This window comes from Bidens hawaiensis, unplaced genomic scaffold, assembly GCF_021521415.1.
Source record: "Bidens hawaiensis isolate Kalapana, Puna unplaced genomic scaffold, B.hawaiensis_p1.1 tig00016200_1, whole genome shotgun sequence".
NCBI classification, from domain to species: Eukaryota; Viridiplantae; Streptophyta; class Magnoliopsida; order Asterales; family Asteraceae; genus Bidens; species Bidens hawaiensis.
In genome coordinates this window covers 153,577-175,476 of record NW_027492476.1, presented here as the reverse complement: position 1 = coordinate 175,476, position 21,900 = coordinate 153,577, and the positions used below count along the sequence as shown (strand labels likewise).

The 21,900-nt window shown below is 36.9% G+C and overlaps 1 protein-coding gene and 1 non-coding gene across 2 annotated transcripts; both read right to left on the bottom strand.

Annotated features, from left to right (window-relative positions):
- Positions 1 to 12,395: 12,395 nt before the first annotated feature.
- LOC143550908 (uncharacterized) lies at positions 12,396 to 13,181 on the bottom strand. Its single transcript, XM_077041459.1, has one exon. The coding sequence runs from the start codon at positions 13,179 to 13,181 to the stop codon at positions 12,396 to 12,398; it is 786 nt and encodes a 261-aa protein (XP_076897574.1).
- A 4,623-nt stretch (positions 13,182 to 17,804) lies between these two features.
- On the bottom strand, positions 17,805 to 17,910 carry LOC143550912 (small nucleolar RNA R71). Its single transcript, XR_013138417.1, has one exon. It is a non-coding gene; the product is annotated as a small nucleolar RNA R71 (small nucleolar RNA).
- Positions 17,911 to 21,900: the final 3,990 nt, after the last annotated feature.

Below are 21,900 nucleotides of genomic sequence, written 5' to 3'. Positions count from 1 at the left end.
GACATTCCAAATTGAGACACACATTGAAGAATATTCGCCCAACCATTTCTGCACCCCTGAAACTTCCCTTTCAGTTTTACAATACTCCAAACCTCAGAAGAGAACTTACAGTCAAAGAAGAGATGATTACGAGAATCCGGCTCTCCATTACAAAGAAGGCAGCAATACAAGTTATGATTTGGATACCCACCAATCTTCCACCCCATAATACGATTCTGCGTGCTCAACCTGTCATGAATCACAGTCCACAACAAAAAGGAGTGTTTTGGAACACATTGAGAGAACCAAACAACCTGCACCCAAGACACCTTATCAGCCGGTCTCCGAAGAAGATGCCATATACCTGAAGTCGAGAAATTCATCGAAGTCCCATTCTCATCCAAAACCACTATCTTGTCCCTCATATCCGGACAAATACTTACATCTTTTAAGTTCGAAAGAATTGGGTATCTCAAAGACCAATCAGGCGGCCAACCCCAGTTATTATGATGAACAACATCACTGACACAGGTCTGTAAAGACAATCCAGCCCGATGAATTGCTCTAGGGTTGATATAATCAATTAAAGGACAAAGAACATCCCATTTATCGTACCAAACTGAAGTAGCTCTCCCATTACCAATTTCATGCCATATAAACGGTCTTATATGGGGACGAAACTGAATAATTTTCCTCCACCCCCAAGTACACGAGTTAGGCATCTGCAAGCTCCAAAAATTTCGCCCCTTCATTTTATACTCATGAATCCATTTTACCCACAGCGAATTACGCTCATTGATTAAGCTCCAAATATGATAAACCAGAAGAGAGTTATTGACATCCCGGATACGCCGGATACCCAAACCACCTTCACATTTCGGCCGACACACAATATCCCAAGAGACTTTATGCTTTCCCCTATTGTGACCATAGTCCCAAAGGAAATTTTTTATCCGTTTCTCAAGATCAGTAATAAGTCTAGAAGGGAGTGAAAACACAGCAGACCAATAAATATATAAGGACGACAGAACAGACCTGACCAGCTGCAGTTTACCCGCAAAGGATAAAGTTTTATTCTTCCAATCCGACTATCCATACAATCCAGCAACCTCTTACAATCACGGTAATTTAACCTCGTGGAAATAAGCGGAACTCCCAAGTATTTAACCGGGAGCCTTCCCTCAACGAAGGGCATAATACTCAAAATACCACTTTTAACGCGGTTCGGGACATTACAGAAAAACGCGGTACTTTTCGGAACACTCGGAGTAAGTCCGGACATATCTTTGAAATCATTCAGAGCCCCCATAATAGTTTTAGCAGAATTCACATCACCTCGAGCAAACAGGAACAAATCATCCGCAAAGCAAATATTGATAATATTTAATTTTTCACAATAACGATGAAAACGGAACGAGCGTTCAATACGAACCTTACGATGCAAAATTAACGTGAGAGCTTGCATAACCAGTGTGAAAATATAAGGGGACATCGGATCGCCCTGTCTCAGACCTCTTTTACCACTAAAGAACCCGTGTAAGTTCCCATTCACGGATATCGAAAAGGAAGAAGTGGTTATGCACTCCATTATCCAATGAATCATCCTATCGTGGAAACCATACCCAAAAAGAATATCACGAATGAAGTCCCAACTGACCGTATCGTAAGCTTTCTGGATATCAACTTTAAAAGCACATCTAGGCGGACCATTATTAGTGTGATAATTATGCATTAACTCTTGGGTCAAAAGGATGTTATCAGAAATCCTACGCCCAGGCACAAACGCAGACTGATTGATATCAATTAACGACTCCAAACCCTTCATCATACGAACCGAGATAATCTTGGTAATGCATTTATATAAAGTGTTGCAGCACGAGATGGGGCGAAAATCATTAGGAGTCACAATGTTGGTCACTTTGGGAATAAGGGCAATAATAGTGTGGTTTACCTGTTTAAGGAGACTTCCTTTTCTGAAAAATTCATGAACCACCATACAAACATCTTTCCCAACAATATCCCAAGAACTTTTGAAGAAGGCCGAGGAAAACCCATCAGGACCCGGCGCTTTGGAATTCCCAATAGAGAAAAACGCATCCTTGATTTCCAAATCGGATATAGGTCTAACCATAAGCTCCGCCTGAGAGGCCGTGAGCTTAGTAGTAAAAATCTGATTATCCGGTTTTCTCAATGGTTGCAAATCAGAGCCAAAGATGTTCATAAAATGATTAACAAACACCGAAGGAACATCCAACCCCTCAAAAAAACGACCCTGAGCATCACTTATAATATCAATACGACCCCTATGGTTTCGCATTTTCAAGGAATTGTGAAAGTACGCAGTGTTAGAGTCACCAAGCTTTAACCAATCAACTTTAGCCTTCTGTTTAAGGAATTCTTCCTCATCTTTAGCCGCCTCATGATAAGCCTTGAGATAACTACTCTGCTCCCGAATCAACTCCAAATTCGTAGGGTCAATGTCTAGACGGGTTTGACAAGCATCTAGAAGGGTTCTAAGATCATTAACTTTCTTGTGGAGATTGCCTTGCCGGTGCAGCAAGGAGCGGATAGGATGTTTTAAGTTTTGGAGTTTCTTTACCACGCGAAACATGTGATAACCATTCACCTCAATATTCCAGCCATTAGCAATAATATCATTATAACCCGGTTTTCCAATCAAGAAATTAGGGAATTTAAACGGTTTAGGCTTACCTTTAATAAGAGAGGGGAATTTCAATAGACATGGAGAGTGGTCTGAAATCCGGTATGGGAGGAACACCGCCGAAGAATCATTAAAAATCTCCATGAATTTAGAGTTTCCCATCACCCTATCAAGCTTTTTGAAAAGACCCATACCCGTTTTCGGTTTATTGCTCCAAGTGAATTGGAGTCCGACCCCATTAATATCCTCAACTTCAATGTTGTTAACACAATCACAAAAATCAAGCATCCCAGTGGAGATTTTGGAAGAACCATGTAGGCTGTCTTCCAAATTAAGAGCACAATTAAAATCTCCTAGTAAAGCCCAAGGTTTACCACGAGTGAATTGATTATGAACAGTAAGATTGTGCCATAACTCCCTTCTTTTCAAATAACAATTCTCTGCATACACAAAAGAACCATACATCACCTTGCTATCCAGCTTAAACTTTAACTGAACGTGAAGAACCTGGTTCGAATAATCAATAACCATAAGATCAACCAAATCCGTATTCCACCCCACAATAATCCGAGTACCTTTATCACAAACACTACCATTACTGGTCCAATCCCAATTTTTACAAATCTTCTTACAAACGTCAAAAACCGCGTTTAATTTGACGTGAGACTCAAGAATAGCACACACCTGAATATTATTCTCTTGGATTACCTTACGAACCTCTTTTTGTTTAAGAGGGCGGTTCAACCCTCTTATATTCCAAGTGGCTATGGTACCCATTAAACACCCAATTCACCGGGTGTGCTTGCACCCTCAGAACCAATATCCGCTTTCATAGCTTTAGCCACATCCGTAAACAGCTCCTCCACATCATCATCATCTGCCTCACTTTCCGATTCGTCCGCCAAATTACCAAACCGGTTACTGGTTTGGACAGCATGCTTTTCCTTTAACTGGACCCCCACAGCCATAGGAGTTGTAGGTTTACCCACAGGATGATTATTGTCTTGTCGATGAGCAGATGGTTTATTTATAGGTTGTGACACAGCAGGTTTAACGACCGGTCGATAGACAAGATTATGTTTTTTGACTTGCGTATTAACTTTTTTCTTTCCCTTCACCCTCTGGAAACCATCATCATTAGTGACTTTCGTTGGTTCTTCATTTAACTTTTTATCATGAACTTGTTTCGGGCATTGGGTGTTCGAATGACCAAACACCTCACATAGAGAACATCTGGGGGGCTCCCAATCATATTCAATCTTAATCTCCGAGATCTTATTTGTCTCCCCCCACGTATCCGGAACAGCAACAACAAGCTTTCTTTTAATATCCTGATTTGCTTGAAACTCAACCTGGACTCTAGCAAAGCTACTTCTTCCCCACGATTCCTTACACATATTGGCAGTATAAGAATCCATACTTATCGGATCCCCAATTCTTGACGCGAGCATACTTAGACCCTCCTCAGTAAAAGCACCCAGGGGAATGTTCTGTAATTTGACCCAAACCGGAACAGACCGTACATCCTCCTTCTCCAAATCTGACTCCATAGTCCAAATATGAAGAATAATGGGGACATTCCTAATCATCCAAGGACCATCTTCAATCAACTTCATCATCCCAGCTTCCGTATGAAACTTGAAAAAGAAAAACCCTTTCGCATTCATCATAAGTCTCGTTAGCCCATATTTGTTCCAATTTTTCTTAGCAAATTCCTCAACAACCGGAAAAGGAAGTCTATTACCCAAAAAATAGCCAAACAAAGTATTATTAAACCTTTCTTTAACTTTCTTGACAGATTCAACCGGGATAACCACATCAACTCCTTCCATTGTTGACTCCACATTTAATTTTCTTAATGTTACCTTCGATGTCTTGTTTTCAAGTTGCACAACACTCACATACGAAGGCTTAGAATTTTCCATCAGTTTTTCCTTCCCTACATCCCTCTGAATATAAGAAGATTCAGATCCAAACACCTTGTTGTCATTCGAGACAAAGGCTGAAACACCTTCATCTTGTTTAATATTTAACGAATCTGATCCAATAGCCTTTTTATCGCTCGAACAACCACTATCTTTGTTCCCCATGGCTGAACATCCACCATCTTTGTTGCTAACATCATTTAAAGGAGCAATGAATGTAGTGTTTGCAGCAAACGAAACAGACGAACCCGTAACATTAGGGTTTTCCGATGAACCGGTTTTCAGAGCCCCCCTACGAGGGAGAACCCCATCAATATTCGTTACCCGATTAGCTGAAAACCCTTGCTTAACACGATCAACAAAGCAATTACCACCCTTCTGCTCCATGCACACCCAAGAATCACACCACACCCTGATCGGTCACAAAATAGCCAAGATACCCCAAAATCAAGATCAAGATCAGCCAATCAACAAATCGGCCAATAACAAGATCAAGATCCAAAGAATCTCAGCCAAGATCAAGGAACAATCTCAACCAAAATTAAAATCAAGAACAAGATCAAAATCCAAAGAAAGAATCTCAGCCAAGATCAAGAAAAATCTCAGCCAAAAATAAGATCAAGAACACAATCAAGATCCAAAGATCAAATCGGCCAAGAACACAATCAAGATCCAAGATCCAAAGAACCAAGAATTCAACTCAGCCAAGAACCAATCGGCCACACTAAGGAACCAATCAGCCAATCAGCCAAATCAAGAACGGCCAATGGATCAAGATCAAGCAACACCTAATCAAGACCAAGAAGAACAATCAAGATCAAGATCGATCAGCCAAGATCAAGATCCAAGGAACCCAGCACTCCAAGGAACCAATCAGCCAAGAAACCCTAATCAAGATCGGCCACTAGATCAAGAACACCAACGCCGAATCAAGATCAAGTAGGATCAAGATCAAGAAACCCAAGAAACGGCCAATAACAAACAACCCTAACCTTGATTAACCACAAGATTCTTAATCAATTAATAGGATATTATCGATCAAACTAAACTATAACAATAGCCGTGATCAATAACAAACCTGCTAATCAATCAGAACCAAGGATTAGATCAAGATTTAAGCAATAAAATCAAGAAAAAATCAAAACCCTAAGCGGCCGAAGGCACTAGGGTTTGAACTTCAAAATCGCCTCCTAGAGAGAGAGAAAACAAGTATATCATAACCGAAACCATGAAAGAAATGGCTTGATTGTGGGTGTAACTTGCTTGGTGTGGTGTTATTGTGCTTGTAGGTGTTGTATCTAGTTGCTAGCAAAGGCTAGAAAGTGAGATTCTTGCGATTTGAAGCTAGAAACACAAGGTAGTTCGGTTTGTGTATGGTTTATGAATTTTGGACAGAATGTGATACGTGTAGAGTTAGGTCATGAAATTTTACATAGGTGTTAGATATTTGAAAATATGAGTTCTGTTAATTGTTGGTAATTTTTGGACAAAGGATGAATATTTGGTGAATTTAATGCTCGGTTTTGGCCAAAAATGGTGAAAAATAGTTAAATATCATGAAAAATTCTGGAAAATTTCAGATAAGTTTTTTATAATATGTATAAGTCACACACAAAATTTTAGGTCCGTTGGAGAAGTCTAAGTAGGATTTTCGGTTAAACGAGTTCTAGGGTTTTGTAGCTCGGTTTTAGTGAAAACGGCATTTAAAAAGGGATTTTGGTTCTGGAAAAATTACAGGGGACTATGTGGATGGCAGGGGTCATCCAGGAAAAATTTGGGATTTTTCTAAGATCGTTTGGTATTTACGACATATTTAGTGTTTAAATGGTGTTTAAAAATAGATAAATAAATGTTAAACATAAAAATTAATTCTGGAAATATTTTTATAAAATTCCCCACTGTCAAAAAGTGATTTGTGCAAAATTTCAAGATCCGAGACTAAACGGATAATTATTTGTGCTAAAACAAACTTTTAAAGCTTAAAACGCGTAAACCGGTAAAGTTCGCATAAGCGAGCTGACTGATGTATAAAAACCCTAAAGATGAACTATTTTCATATAATTGAGTTAAACAAGTAAAAATGAATCATCCGAAAATAATTCGGATGATTTGAGTAATTTTTAACAGTTTCCGGTACGCTAAAAACGGAAACGGGTCCCGCGGCCAATCGGGGCGTCTAAACCGAGCCCTAATTCCCCAAATTTAGTTAAATTATCAATTAACAACTATTTTCGGGTCGTGTGTGACCAAACTCATTTTTGAAACATAAAAATGGATAACCGTGCTAGGCACGCAAAACGGGAAAACGACTAATAGTAAATCTGACTAGTGAACTCTAAACGATATCACAATCTGAGTCCGGAGAAGTGTTTCTGGGTTAACATTTCCCCCGGAACGGTTACAGTACTGGGTTAACAGTGTCCCCAGATGTACCGGTTAACACGGTTAAAGATTATGTTAATAGTGATTGTATAGTAACGAACTAGGGATCGTATTACAGATTTGGACTAGTAGCTGGAGTATTGTGTTACTTAATTGCTTACGATAAAGTGAGTTTCACGAGCCCCTTTTTCTGAATTATTTTTAAATATTTTCCCGGGGCGGAAAGCATGTTATTATTTAAATGTTTAATTACATACTGAACGCATGGAATTGTGTGTATTTATAAATATTTGATTGTACGGGAATCGTATGGAATGGGTACATTACTGGGTTAACAGTGTCCCCATATGTCATTAGAAGTGTTACTGGGTTAACTGTGTCCCCAGATGTGTTTGGAAGTGTTACTGGGTTAACTGTGTCCCCAGATGTCTTTGGAAGTGTTACTGGGTTAACTGTGTCCCCAGATGTGTTTGGAAGTGTTACTGGGTTAACTGTGTCCCCAGATGTCTTTGGAAGTGTTACTGGGTTAACTGTGTCCCCAGATGTGTTTGGAAGTGTTACTGGGTTAACTGTGTCCCCAGATGTCTTTGGAAGTGTTACTGGGTTAACTGTGTCCCCAGATGTCTTTGGAAGTGTTACTGGGTTAACTGTGTCCCCAGATGTCTTAGGTAGTGTTTCTGGGTTAACGTTGCCCCCGGAATGAGTACTGTACTGGGTTAACAGTGTCCCCAGATAATATTATATTATGATATGAATTTATCATGGTTTATTCAAATTGTGAAACTCACAAACTATTCGTAGTTGACCCGTTTTCTTTACATGCTTTCTAGGTACTCCCAAACTGGAATAAGTGCTACATGCTTGATGATGTGTGCTTTTGTGGAAGCTTAGTGATCATGTTGTATTAATATGTTAATGTATTATTGGTAAAACTTATATGTTATCGCCTAGACGGGACTAAACATGGAACAATGTAATATGATGTAAATTAATGTAGTGGTGTTTTCTTTATAAGCAATGCTGTTGATATCAGATGTGTCTGTTGCATCCCGTTTACGTTTCCGCTGCGGTTACGGGGTGTTACATTTCAAGTGTTAGTACTTAGATAAATCACATCATCACACGATTTCAAGTAAGTAAGTATACGTAAACATGCTTTCCACCCCAAAAGTTCGTTAAACGGTCTAGAAAGTGGGGTCATGAAACTCACCTTATTGTAGTTTGAGCAGGTAATATACGTCAATAAGTGTTATGCCTTGATTTTAACTCGTATCCTATAATCGGTATCGTACTGTTAATACTAGTACAGTGTTTAAACCAAATCGGGCTGTATAACTAGTCTGGTTATAGCTGTTAGGCCCAAAACATGACCATAGTCTTAGATTGTGACGTTGTATACTATGAAATGTTCAAAATCAGACTTGGCTCAGTTTCACCGTTTTCCGAGCCTAGCCAAGTTGATCGTTTATGCGTTTCGGGATTGGGTAAGATCATACAAACTTAAGTAAACATATTGATTGTTAAATGATTTGATTTATGAAATAATCTTGAGGTTTTGGTATCTGGATTGATCGCAGGGTTCGATTCCGTATTTACACGGGTTTAATTATATAAAACGCGCACTATCCACCCGAATTGTCCGGAATTCTCATAAAAAGTTCATTTTATCAAACTTGTCCAAAAATACGATATTTAACCACTTTTGACATTTTGACATACCAGTCAGTCCGTTAAACACAAAACTGCCGGTTTCGTTAAAACAAATATATTTTAAATCTTTGATTATTCATAACTAATTATGTACTTATATATAAATTATGAAAATTTATGTAAAACTAAACTAAAATATGGATAATTTTATAAAAATATTTTCAGAAATTTTTATGATTAGTTATCTATTTATAAAAATTCATTTAATGTGTTATAATTAAGTAATAAATAGCCCGTTTATACCAAACGACATCCGAAAAATCCGATTATTTTTCCAAGTGGTCTCAATATCATTACATAGCCCCTAAAAAATATCCAGAATCTAACTCTTTGGGCAAAATGCCTTTTTGCATGTTTTTCTGTTGTTAAAACTCGATATAAACACCCTTGCATAAACCATACTTAGACATGTCCAATTGTCCCCAAAATTTACCAGTGATCTTAAAATCATATTTCATGTTCCCAAACAAAATTTCATAATTTTTAATGAAGTTTAACTATTTTTCCCCAAATAAACGCCAATAAACGGTAATAAATTCGCCAAATATTCTCCGTTTATCGAAAAATTACCAAACTTGAACAGGGACTCACTTATGTGATCCCTAATGATCCTGAAAAGTTTCATCCAACAAGAACGTCACAATCTAAGAACAAACAACCCCTAAAGGAGTAATACGGTATTACCTAGTCGGTTTTCGGTGATTTTCGATAATTTAAACGACTTCCCGGGTCATGGGTTGCAAACTCAGTGTATCTACATATCATATAACATCAAACCAAGCATAAATCATCCATTTATCAGCCTTGTTAACAAGGGTTTCGGTTTTGGTTTCAAACCGAACTTTCAAACCGTAAAAACGTTATTTTTATGTTCTAATTCGCGTTTTTGACCAAAAATCTATATGATACAGCTTTGTAGACCTGTTTAACATAAAAACATGATTTTACTTGATTTTTATGGTTTTTGAATGGTTAAACATGTTTAAAACTAATCAAGAACTAATTTTCTGTGTTTAAACTTTGTTAAATCAAGTATGAAAATCAAGAAATATGAAGTTTACCACTTAAGGTTTTGGTGAAGATATGAAGGTGATCAGCTGGGATGTTTCTAGACGTATTTGGAATGGATAATATCTTTTGAACTTAGCTTATTTAACAAGCTATTCAAAAGGGGTCACCCCCCCCCCCCATAAAGTTGTGACCAAAAACAAAAAGGGCCCATTGGGCCTCCCTTTTGGCCCATTGGGTCCTAGGTATTCGTGCCATGCGTAATTTTCGATCCAAAATTTAGTTCGGGTTCGTTTTTCGCGAGAAAATTAAAACGGGTGCGAGAAATACCGCGAAAACGAGTGTTTTTCAGCTTATTTTTGTAAAATAAGAAAAACGTTCTGACTCATTGTAAAAATCCAAAATATTTTCACATATTTCTTAGAACATGTCATATAAGTGTTTTATAAATCTTTTTTTCGCTTAACGAATGATACAATGCTCGTTTTGATGTTAACGATTGCGTTTATACTCATAGCGTATCAATAAACGAAACCTTTTTCGTTTAAATGGTTTTTAACGCACTGAGGCCTATATATCAATATGTTAGCCACCATAATATATACATAACTCGTATATGACCCCTCAGTATATATACGGGTCATAATCTGTATCAATCGGTTACTCGTTTAAGCACTACGAATTAACCGGCTTATCGTTTACTCGCTACGCATAAAATAAGGTATACCTCTTTTTGTCACGAATGTCACAAACTTTCTCTCTCTAACATCTCTCTAGCCATATTATCATACCTCGAAGTTCGTGCCTTGTTTCCTCGATAAATGTGCCTCGATTCCTCGATTTCCGTGACGATATTTCTTTGAAGTTTGTGCCACCCTCCATCCTCATACAACCAAGAGGGTGTTTGTTCTCAGAAGGCGTGTAGACGATTGTCAAAAATTTTTGATCATTGGCGTGCCAAGGAAGGTGTACCAAGTTGATCAAGAAAGTGAAGCAGCGTTGAAGTACTACTCGAGTTCCTAAGGTTTCCAATACGCCAATAAGGTTTGGCATAACAACAAATCAATATAATATTATATTCAAGGCTTAAGTCTTAAGTCGAGGTTATACTCGATACCTCGATAAAAGAAATATGAACATAACAAATAAAAGAATAAAAGAATGAATTGTGAATATGTATATATGTGTGTAAGTATATATGTAAGGAATACGTTTCTTTGAGAAGAAGAAACATCGGGTTTTTATATAAACTAAAGGTTTATAAATTATTTTTAAACTAAAGATTTTCAAGTAAATGATATATATGAACTAAAGGTTCATCGAGGTATAAAACAAGACTAAAGGTCTTAAGCCGGATTGTATATCCGACTAACAAATATTTATACTCGTACTATAGGTGCGAGATAAAAAGGGAAAGACCCTCGGACGATGAGTGAAGCCGATCCCAAAGAGAAAAGTTGAATACGCCCTCAAGCTTTTATAAACTTGTTTTCACACGAGTCAAACATGTTATGTGAAAATTGTTTACAAGGAACTACGTGTTCCTAAAACCATTATAAATGAAAGTATAAACCTAGCCCTCAAGCTATGGTATACGTATGTCTGGATCCTTACATAAGTGGTAGTACGCGATGGGCACATCGCACCACCCTGATCGTAGGACGCTTTCCCGTGGGAAGTACGATCATTGTGTATATTTACGGGTACTTAACTAAGTCGAACGCTGCGGTGTTTGCTGAGGTGACCTAGAGTAGAGACTTGAATTTATAAATGTGTTGTTTTAACTTTGTTATTCCTAAGCCACAATGGCCGAGGCAGGCGTAGCCTCGAGGGGTAATAAAGTAAAAGAAATTTTTTTGCGTCAGCGTGTTCACCAGCATTCGTTGCTGACGTATTTTAATTACATTTTGCAGGTGAACAAAGTTAGCGCTTGGAGTAATGAAGTGCTTTGAATATCCGATGGCTTGGAATTGTTTTGTAAACTTAAAAGGTGGTTTGTAATGTAAAACAACTAATACATTTTGTTATAACTTAAACGGGTATTTTTATAATCCCGTCTTTTGAGTATATATATAAATGTTACATTTTGATCCTTAAAGTTTTATAAAGTCTTCCGCAAATTAACGCAACTCTGATTGATTTACAATTGTGATACCAACTGTCGGTCGCACTCCTAGGCCCTACGATGGGGGTGTGACACTTTTTGATGATTTTGCTTTTGAAAATTATTGTTGTTGTTGTTAAACTGCCTTTGTTGCCCCTGATTCTGGTTTTGGAATTGGAACTGATATATTTCTTGGTTATTTTTAGTTTGGAATTGTCTTGGTTGGTTGCATTCTCTTGCACAATGTCCTGGTAATTGACAATTGTAGCAAATTGCTTTGGATTTGTCAAACCCAATTCTGTCATTTGGCCTGGACTCCAATGACTTACCAGTTCTATTATACAGTCTTTTACTTCTTACAGCTAGCATTGCAGCCTGCCACTTCAGATCCACATCTTCCAAATCATCTGCATCAATCTGCTCAAGATCTTCTTGAACTACACGTATATGAATCAGATTCTTGGAAACAAATGCATTATAAGATTCAGTGAAGATAGAAAAAAGAGCTTGATACTCATTCCATGATTCACATTCCAGCAACATAGGGTGCTTGGCCACTAGCCATTGATGATGTATCACTATCATCTATCAACTGAACATTGAATCTTGGATGTCCTCCTTGATTTCATGACTGACCAATAACAAACACTTTTGGTGTTTCAGCACCATACTCAATTGGTTCTTTGATTATGGGTATTTGTTGTTGGTTCTTGGTTGACAGATTCCCCATAAGTGCAATAAGAGCATTAGCCACTTGGAAGCTTGGCTTATCTTCCTTTATCATGTTGTTCTCAATCATTTCATGCTCAGCAGCTTGTAAAAAGCATATGACATCATTAAGCTTGAAAGTTGGGAAGTTAAGTTTTTCTTTGATGAATTTGCTTGCAGTATACCATTCTCCAGAAAAATATGACAATAGCATCTTGTTTAGATCAAAGTCTGTTATTGCAAGGTCAGTGGTTCGAATTTCATTGACAATAGCAACAAACCTATGCAAAACAGATTTCAAGCTTTCTCTTTCTTTGAACTTGAATCTATCTAGCTGCTGCACTAATATGTCCTTCTTGAAGTCTTTAAGTTCAGTGTTTCCCTCAAACATTTCCACAATGACATCAAACATAGCCTCTGTAGTAGTGTGATGAACCACACTAGTCAATATTTCCCAAGAGAGACCAAGTTTCAGCATAGACAGTGCTTTATCATCTTTCTTTCTCATCTGTCTTTCAATCGACTGATTGTTGTTTGTGCCATTAGGAGTATAAGGTCCATTTTTGATTGAATTCCACATTTCCACATCATTATAGCACACGGCAGCCTCAAACATAATCTTCCATTTAATATAGTTTTCCTGTCCTATCAATCTTGGAATTTTGTTAGTTGACGCCTCTTGTTCATCCACTACTCCAGACATGTTTTTGGTATTTTGAAAGATTTTTGAAATGAAAACTTACTTAAAAACTCAATAAACTTTGAAAAATAATCAGATCTGTAAAATAAATCCTCAGATCTTACGAATCTAAGGATATTAACAAGATCTAGACACAAAAGGTAAGAAATCAAAGTAGATCTGAGTAAAGAACACTTTTAAATCTCAACACAACCATAGATCTGAGAAAAATGAAAAACAGGGCGGCTGACAACACAAATCAATAGAATAGTTATCAGCTGACGTCATTATTCATCTTCAAAATCAACAGTTTTCAGTAACAAATCAGCAATAGTTCTTCACACATGCAACAACACAAGCTCGGATACCACTTGTCGGGTCTCGATTATCTCACTTAATCACTCTCGTAACCCACACAAACGTGTCGACAAGAAGGTTACGAAATACTACTTTTGTGAAAGAACAATGAATATCAAAGGCAGAATCAATAATACTCAAATGATTGCTGATACGGACAGAAAAGTAACAAACGCACAAATTAACTCAAAATATTTCCATTTACATTGTGAAAGATACAACGAAAATCGATTAGGCTTTCTAGGAGGTATGTTTGTGTTTGTGGCAGCCTTTCCGCACAAATATATTCTTTTCAAGAAAAAGACAGCCGTCAAATCACAATATTTTCTCAGTGTCCTCTCTCATAGGTGTGCCCTAAAGGTTCCTTATATAGGCACACCTAACATTCCTTCTAGAAACCCTAATGATTGATACTAAACATATTCAAACATATTACACAAATTACTAAGTGTAAACATGTCTTCGAGTAAGCTTGGAAGCTTTTGTCTTTGTTGAGCAGATCTGGTAACAATGAAGTGTGCTTTGACCTGTTCTCCGAGTAAGCTTTACTTAGAATATTTTCCTAAGAAAATATTCTTCAATCAGACTTTAATCTTCTGATTTATATCCAACTTTGCTCGATATATATCCTACGAGCAAACTTGTTCTTCTTGAATCCCTTCCACCTTTTGTTACTTAACTTATTAGAACAAGTTAAGTGTGCTGGTGACACTGTAGCTTGCTCGAGGTTGAACCTTGCTTGTTGGAAGTCCTTAGTAATTTCTTCAGTAAACTTCCTTCAAGTATGCTGGGACCACTGTTTATTGAACCTTGCTCGATCCACCAATATACTTGGTTTTAGCTTGGTTAAGTCAAGAGTTTGCTCTGAAACAAACCTTGCTCGACTTGAAGAACAACCTTGCTTGACGAAGTGTAGTTTGCTCGAACTAACACTTAAAAGACTTCTAAAAGATAACTTTGCTTGGAAAACAAAATACCTTGCTTGAATAAGCTTGGGCTTGCTCGAAGGCCTAAGTTTGATCGGTTTCCATACTTAGCCATTTTATGAGAAGGTTGAGAAGATTCCAATCTTCCTTTGTCATAATCTTATCCCAACATTTAGTATAGATCTTGTAGGATTTTTAGGGTTTTTCGGACCCTGTTTTTTTCAGATTTGGGTTCGTAGTGTTTGTGTTTGTAAATAAGATTTTACATAAGTGCTTTTCGTGGGATTGCGACCCTGGTACTAAAACGGATTGAATTTTGGAGAAACATAAGTCTTTAGAATCGCAATCGCATTCACGATGTGAATATCAATCTCATTCAAATTGTGAACCGCAATCGCAATTTCTGACTAGAATCGCAATCGCATTCTTTAAAAGCGAATGCTATTGTATCAAAATGAGATTTCGATTGGGATTCCCATACTTAGAAAATTTTTCAAAATTTTCAAAATTTTAAAATTTTTATTTTAATTTTCTGTTTTAGGTTTTAATTTTATTTTATCAGTACTAATGTCTTTTATTGATATTGTCGTACAGCAGCACAACATGTTTTCTCCCATGGAACTTCCTATTAAGAAAAAGCATAAGATTTTCATCTCAATGATAAAGGGGTTAAAGGAATCTGCATTCATATGATTATTTCTGATCCGGAGATACATACGTGTTGGATAGAAGAGTTATGGAGAAATACCAAAAAGACGAAGGAAACGAGTGGGATATCAATCATTACCTCTTAGGTGGCAGAAAAGAAGTTAATTATTGATGAAGATGATATTAGACGGGTTTAAAATATCAAAAAAAAACCTGACCACGTCTACACAATGTTTAAGAAGGAGGAAGTATTAAAGGCTGTGGAGAACATGGGTTATGACACTAATTTGAAAACTTGTGACAAGAAGTATCTACCACCATACTGGAAGTGCCTCTGACGTATATAAAAATATACATCTTTTAAGCATCAAATAATCTCAAAAAAACTACAACTTCTATCGTATAATATAGTTCAAATAACTACTTATCATGTTAAAGTATATATTCAGATATATCCAAGCCTTAAACGAATAAACGAATGAAAAGCCAAAGAAAAATCAAAGAAAACCCAAGAAAACAGCAAAACACACCCCATGCTTCATGGAACACACCCCATTCTTTCCTGTGCAAGAAAAGACAAAAATCTGCAAGAAAAGACAAAATACTGGATAGCTGGACACGGGGTCGTGCTTCAGAGAACATGGGGTTGTGGTCACCTTTCAAAAAAGATAAAAGACAATATAACAGACACCCAAAAACACGGGGTTGTGCCTCATTAAGCATGCCCCCGTGGTGAGTCATCATGTATGATCTGACAAAGCATTAAATGCGAGTGGACACCTGGGCACGGGGGGCGTGCCTTATGGAGCACGGGGTCGTGCCTGGGCTCCCAGAAAGCCTATAAATAGAGGAGCATGTTGCATTCACTTGGTGTGCATGAAGAGAGTTCTATACGGGTTTTACTTATAAAAACACCCACTTACACTCATTTTGAAGATCTTGTGGAGAGTTTGAAGGCTTGGAGGTTATCATCATCATCATCCATCACCATTGAAGAAGGAAGATTCATCCATAATTGGTTATATTGTTCTAGTTTAATCATGTGTTTTCATCTTCATCTCTTTTAATGTCCATAACCATGCTCATTATGAGCTAAAACTCCATTTACCATCTAATTTCTATGAAGAAGCATTGTTTTACTTGGTGATTGTATTAAATATGTGATTTAGTTCAGTAAAGTACATGGTTATTTTGCAATTATCCTTTGATGAAAAATGTTTTATCACTTTAACTCAACAAATCAAGGTTGATGATTAACAATCATTCATGATTCACTCATATTCTTCGAAAGTAGAAATGGTAAAAAGAATATCTTGATAACTTATCCAAGATAAAACATGGATCCTTATTCCACTTAGAAATGATGAGATATAAGCTATGATCTATTTCTTTAGTTTTGATAATTCTGAAATAAAATTGTTAACATGGCTGCTTAGGTTATCATGTTAGTTAAAGAAATCATATGTCATAGGATATGTTCACATGGAAATGAGGGGCTATTTTATCATACATTATTAAGGCAAGTTTATCACATGTTTACTAAATAATCATCAAGAAAGAATGGAGTGAATTCTTGATCTTAGATGGTAACCTTCATATAATTGATTTACTTATTTAGATTTCTCTTCTTGTTCACCTATATTATATATATATATATATATATATATATATATATATATATATATGTTATTCTGTGAATGTTTAAAAATCACCCCAAAACGATTATCTTCTCTGATTAGATTAAAATGAAGGTTTATTATTAGAAATATTAGTGTCCACGCATCGATCTTCGGTTCTTACCAATACTATTCTACATATATGATAGGTACACTTGCCTATTTGTGTGTGTTTCGTCTTAGTAGAAATCACTTTTATAAATTTAGAACACGATCTTGTGCGAAAGCTAAATTCCAGCATAACAACTTTAAAAGATACGCGCACACGCACATCAAGTTTTTGGCGCCGTTTTCGGGGACACAGTAAATGTTTAAGAACGATTCAAGTTTTAGTTTAATCATTGTTTATAATTGTATAAATTTTTAATTTTACTTTTATTTTCTTTTACTACTAACTATTAGATTTTTCTTATTTTAAGGTTAGCCTAAACTTTACCTAAGTTTAAATTTAATTAGCATAACCTTTAATAGTTTAGTTAGTTTAAAATTGATTTAATCCCATGTATTTCCTCTACATCAGACCTGAGCTTGTTTCTCCGATTTATGAACCCAACGACTTTTTTGCCGAAGAATACGCAAATGAACAACATAAACCGCTAAACAATCGAAGACGAATTAGTAGAAACCACGACATCGGAAGGAAATCAAGAAGAAATGATGGCAGCTCCAAACAATGAATCAAATATGAGTCAGCCAAGCCAACCCTCGAAGGTTACGGCAATGAAGTGGCTCTACCCGATATCACCGAGCATTTCAAAATCAAATCAAGCAACATTCATATGGTGGAAAATTCAGTTCAATTTCACGGTCTCCTCGAAAAATACCCTCTTTCTCATATATCTCGACTCTTACGAATATACGGAACCTTTAAAATTCAAAACTGTTCAGAATATCAAATCAGACTCAAACTCTTTCCTTTCTCTCTATGGGGAAAAGCCGAACAATTGATAGAATCTCTTTCTTCTGGTTCCATCACCAATTAGGACCAGATGGTTGAACAGTTTCTCCTCAAACATTTTCCGCCTGATAAAACTGCAAAAAATATCAAGCCACAATTACCGGATTTCAGACCGAAGATGATGAATCGCTACACGCAGCATGGGAGAGATACAAAAGTCTTTTGAAAATATGCCCACATCATGGACTGAGCTTATGGTTATAAGTACAAACTTTCTTTGACGCACAATCCAGTCAAAACAAACAGGTCATCGACCAAGTCGCCGGTGGAGACCTAGGATCCAAATCACCTAACGAAGCATTTCAAATTATGGAGAATATAGCAAAGAAGAGTTTCTCTTACAACCCACCAAGATCTACACCATCACATAAAGGAATGCACCTCGTCGATTCCAACACCCTTGTCACCGCACAGCTTGAAGCACTCTCTAAGAAATTCGAGCAACTTCAAGCCAAACTATCAAAAACCAAAATCACTTGTGACACCAGTAGAGGAACACATAAGACAAGTGACTGCAAACAAGTCCTTATGGCTATGGAAGAAGTTGACTTCATTGCCCGTCAAAACAAAGCTTTCAGCAATAACTAAAATCCAGGATGGAGAAACCACCTGAATTTTAGTTGGAAGGATGGAGGTAACACTCAAACCCTACCCGGTTTCGAAAGAGGCTGGTGAATCATTCTTTCCAACCTAAACTTCAATTTCAAGAAAAAAGTTCCAGTAGCCATCAGAGTCCGAGCTACTCAAGAATTGAAAAAATGTTGAGCCAAACCAAGACCAAGACAAATGAAGTAGAAAAGAAAGCCGACTTAAGAGCCGTTGACATCAGCAGAGTATTGTTAAAGCATGAAGTTGACCTAAAAAGACAACAAGCATCATTGCAGAGTCTAGAAAATAAGATCCAACAAATTGCCCGACAATTTTCTGAAAGACCACCTGGTGCTTTTCCAAGCAACACAATAACAAACCCAAATGCAACAGCAAACGCTGATACGTTGAGAAGTGGCACAACCATTGTTGCCTCACCAACTTCAGAACAAGTTATGGAGAAGGAAGATCCTAATAAGATGCAGGAAACACTTATCCCAACAGGCACCGTACAACCTTAGGAACCAGTCCGAACTTATGTTTCACCTATTCCATATACTGGACGGCTGAAACAGGAGAGATTGGAAGCTCAGTACGGGAAGTTTTTAAAACTCTTCAAAAAACTCCACATCAACATTCCTTTCGTCTAAGCCATTGCTCAGATGCCGAAATATGCAAAGTTTCTTAAAAAAGTGTTGACCAACAAAATGAAGCTGGAGGAGCTCTCGCATGTCTCCTTGAGTGAAGAACACTCAGCTGTCCTCCAAAACAAGTTGCCACCAAAAATGACCGATCGAGGGAGCTTTACTATCCCTTGTCTCATAGGAAATTTCTCTGTTAGCAATGCCTTGGCCGACCTAGGAGCTAGTATTAATTTAATACCTTATGTGGTTTTTGCAAAACTAGGGATAGGAGAACCAAAGCCCACCTGCATGAGCATTCGGTTAGCTGACCGATCCGTTAAATATCCTTGGGGAATTACTGAAAACATGCTTGTCAAAATTGATAAATTTGTTTTCCCAGTAAATTTTGTGATTTTAGACATGGAGGAAGACAAAGGTGTACCTCTGATTTTAAGAAGACCCTTTTTAGCCACTGCGAAGGCTATTATTGATGTTTGCACCAGCAAACTCACTCTTAGGGTTAATGACAAGGCAATCACGTATGATATATGAAAGTCTATGAAACATCCGGAACATCACGATGACACACTATACCGTGTCGACATCATCAATTCTATCGTGAGTTGCTTTGTGTGAGACTCATCCATCACTAACCGACTAGAAACACAAGTCTTAACCAAAACTATCACCAAAACCATTTTAGAAAACGAAAATCTCGATGCCAACAACAACAATCAAGAAGCATAAAAAAAATATGTGAGATCACCGAGTGTGATGAAAAAGCAAAACCATCAATCGAATAACCACCAGCCTTAGAGTTAAAAGAACTCCCGAACTATCTCGAATACGTCTTTCTAGAAAAAGATTCTCAACTCCCAGTAATTATTTCATTTCACATTTCCAAAGAAGGGAAAGACGAAATTCTTAAGGTTCTTAAAAACCATAAGAAGGCTATCGCATGGAAGATCATGGATATCAAGGGCATCAGTCATTCTTTTTGTACTCAAAAAATCCTCATGATGGAATAGTACAAACCCGTGGTCCAACATCAAAGACGTCTTAATCCCAACATGCAAGATGTGGTGAAGAAAGAAGTAATCAAACTACTTTATGTCAGATTAATCTACCCAATCGCATATTCACCTTGGGTTAGTCTAGTTCAAATAGTACCCAAGAAAGGAGGAATGATTGTAGTAATGAACGAGATTGATTAGCTAATACCAATGAGGACCATCACAGGCTGGCGAGTTTGCATTGACTACCGGAAGCTTAATGTTGCCACAAGAAAAGATCATTTTCCACTTCCTTTTATCGATCAAATGCTTGAACATTTGTCTAGAAAAATTTTCTATTGTTTTCTTGATGGATTCTCCGGATATTTCCGATTCTCATTGCTCCTGAAGATCAGGAGAAAACCACCTTTACATGTCCGTATGGCACATTCGATTTCCAAAGAATGTCATTTGGACTATGTAACGCTCCAGCCACCTTCCAACGTTGCATGGTGGCCATCTTTCATTAAATGATCGAACACTCTATGGAATTTTAATGGATGACTTTTCAGTCATTGGAGACTCCTTCGATCAATGTCTAAGAAACTTAGACAAAATGCTGACTAGGTGTGAAGAAGTGAATTTAGTACTCAACTGGGAAAAATGTAACTTTATGGCCAAAGAGGACTTTGTTCTCGGTCATAAGATATCCTAATCAAGACTGGAAGTTGATAAATCAAAGATCGAAACCATATTCAAAATTCCACAATCAACTAGAGTCAAAGCAATTAGTAGTTTTCTAGGTCATGCAGGATTCTACCGTCGCTTCATAAAAGATTTTTCCAAAATTGCTAAACCTATGACCAAAATTTTGGAGAAAGATGCATCATTCATCTTTTCTGAAGAATGTGTTGAATCGTTCAACATATTGAAAGATAAACTTGTCAATTTATGTGGTAAAACATATTCATAATAATATATAAATATTTCATATACTTTCAGGTATTTTAAGCCCGTTTTTATAGAATATATTTCTGTTTGACTCATATTTGGGTTTAAAAGATTTCAAGAGACCAAGAGCGAAAATCTTGTATCGACTATTATTGTTATTATTATGATCAATATAACAATATGCCATTTTACTAGTTTTAGTGATCTTGAGTTTTATTTGTTTAAAATAAATATAGTGATGGAATTTGTTTTAGAGTTTCACAAAATATATATTTAAACGAATTTTATACTGCGAACAGGGACTTAAAAAAAAAAAGAAATCCCAGCAGGTTGGATTTTAACACCATATGGGCTTCAGCTAATTGAATTTTCAAAACATGGGCTTTCATTGTGGAGTCGGTTACTATGAATTTTATAAAAGGATTTCACAAAAAGGCATGGAAGGAAGAAAAAAAGGGACATAAGGCAAAAAGGGACCCTACGGCTTGTTGGGGTTCAACGAGAATAGAAGGAAGTAGCACGAAGGTTGCTCTCAAAAGTCTACGACCAAAAAGAAATTGGAGATGCTTTGGTAAAGTTTTTATTTTATTTGGTGGTTATGCATATGAGTATTTGGTATTAATTTATAATTAATGTATTGTTCCTAATGCGTCTTTGTGAACGTATTTCATGTATGGATACATATTAGGTTGTTTACTGTGTGTTTACAACTAGTTTATGGTTTACTGTTAACGTATCCCATAGGAACGGTAATTGAGAGTTTAGATATACCTTATATTCTACCACTTGAGAGACCGAGAGATAATTAAGTGTCGTCTGTTTTGGTTTTTGTGTGTTTGGGTAGTAATTGCATGGGAGTGAGTTACCCTAGACTTCTTTAGGTTCTTACAGATCTGAATTATAACCGAAATCAATAAGAATACCCCATTACGCCTTAGGGTATATTGTGATTAGAGAGACCGGAAGGTAATTTAGTCTTTGGGTACCTTAGCATAGTTAGGTAAGGTGAGACCAGGAGGTGAAC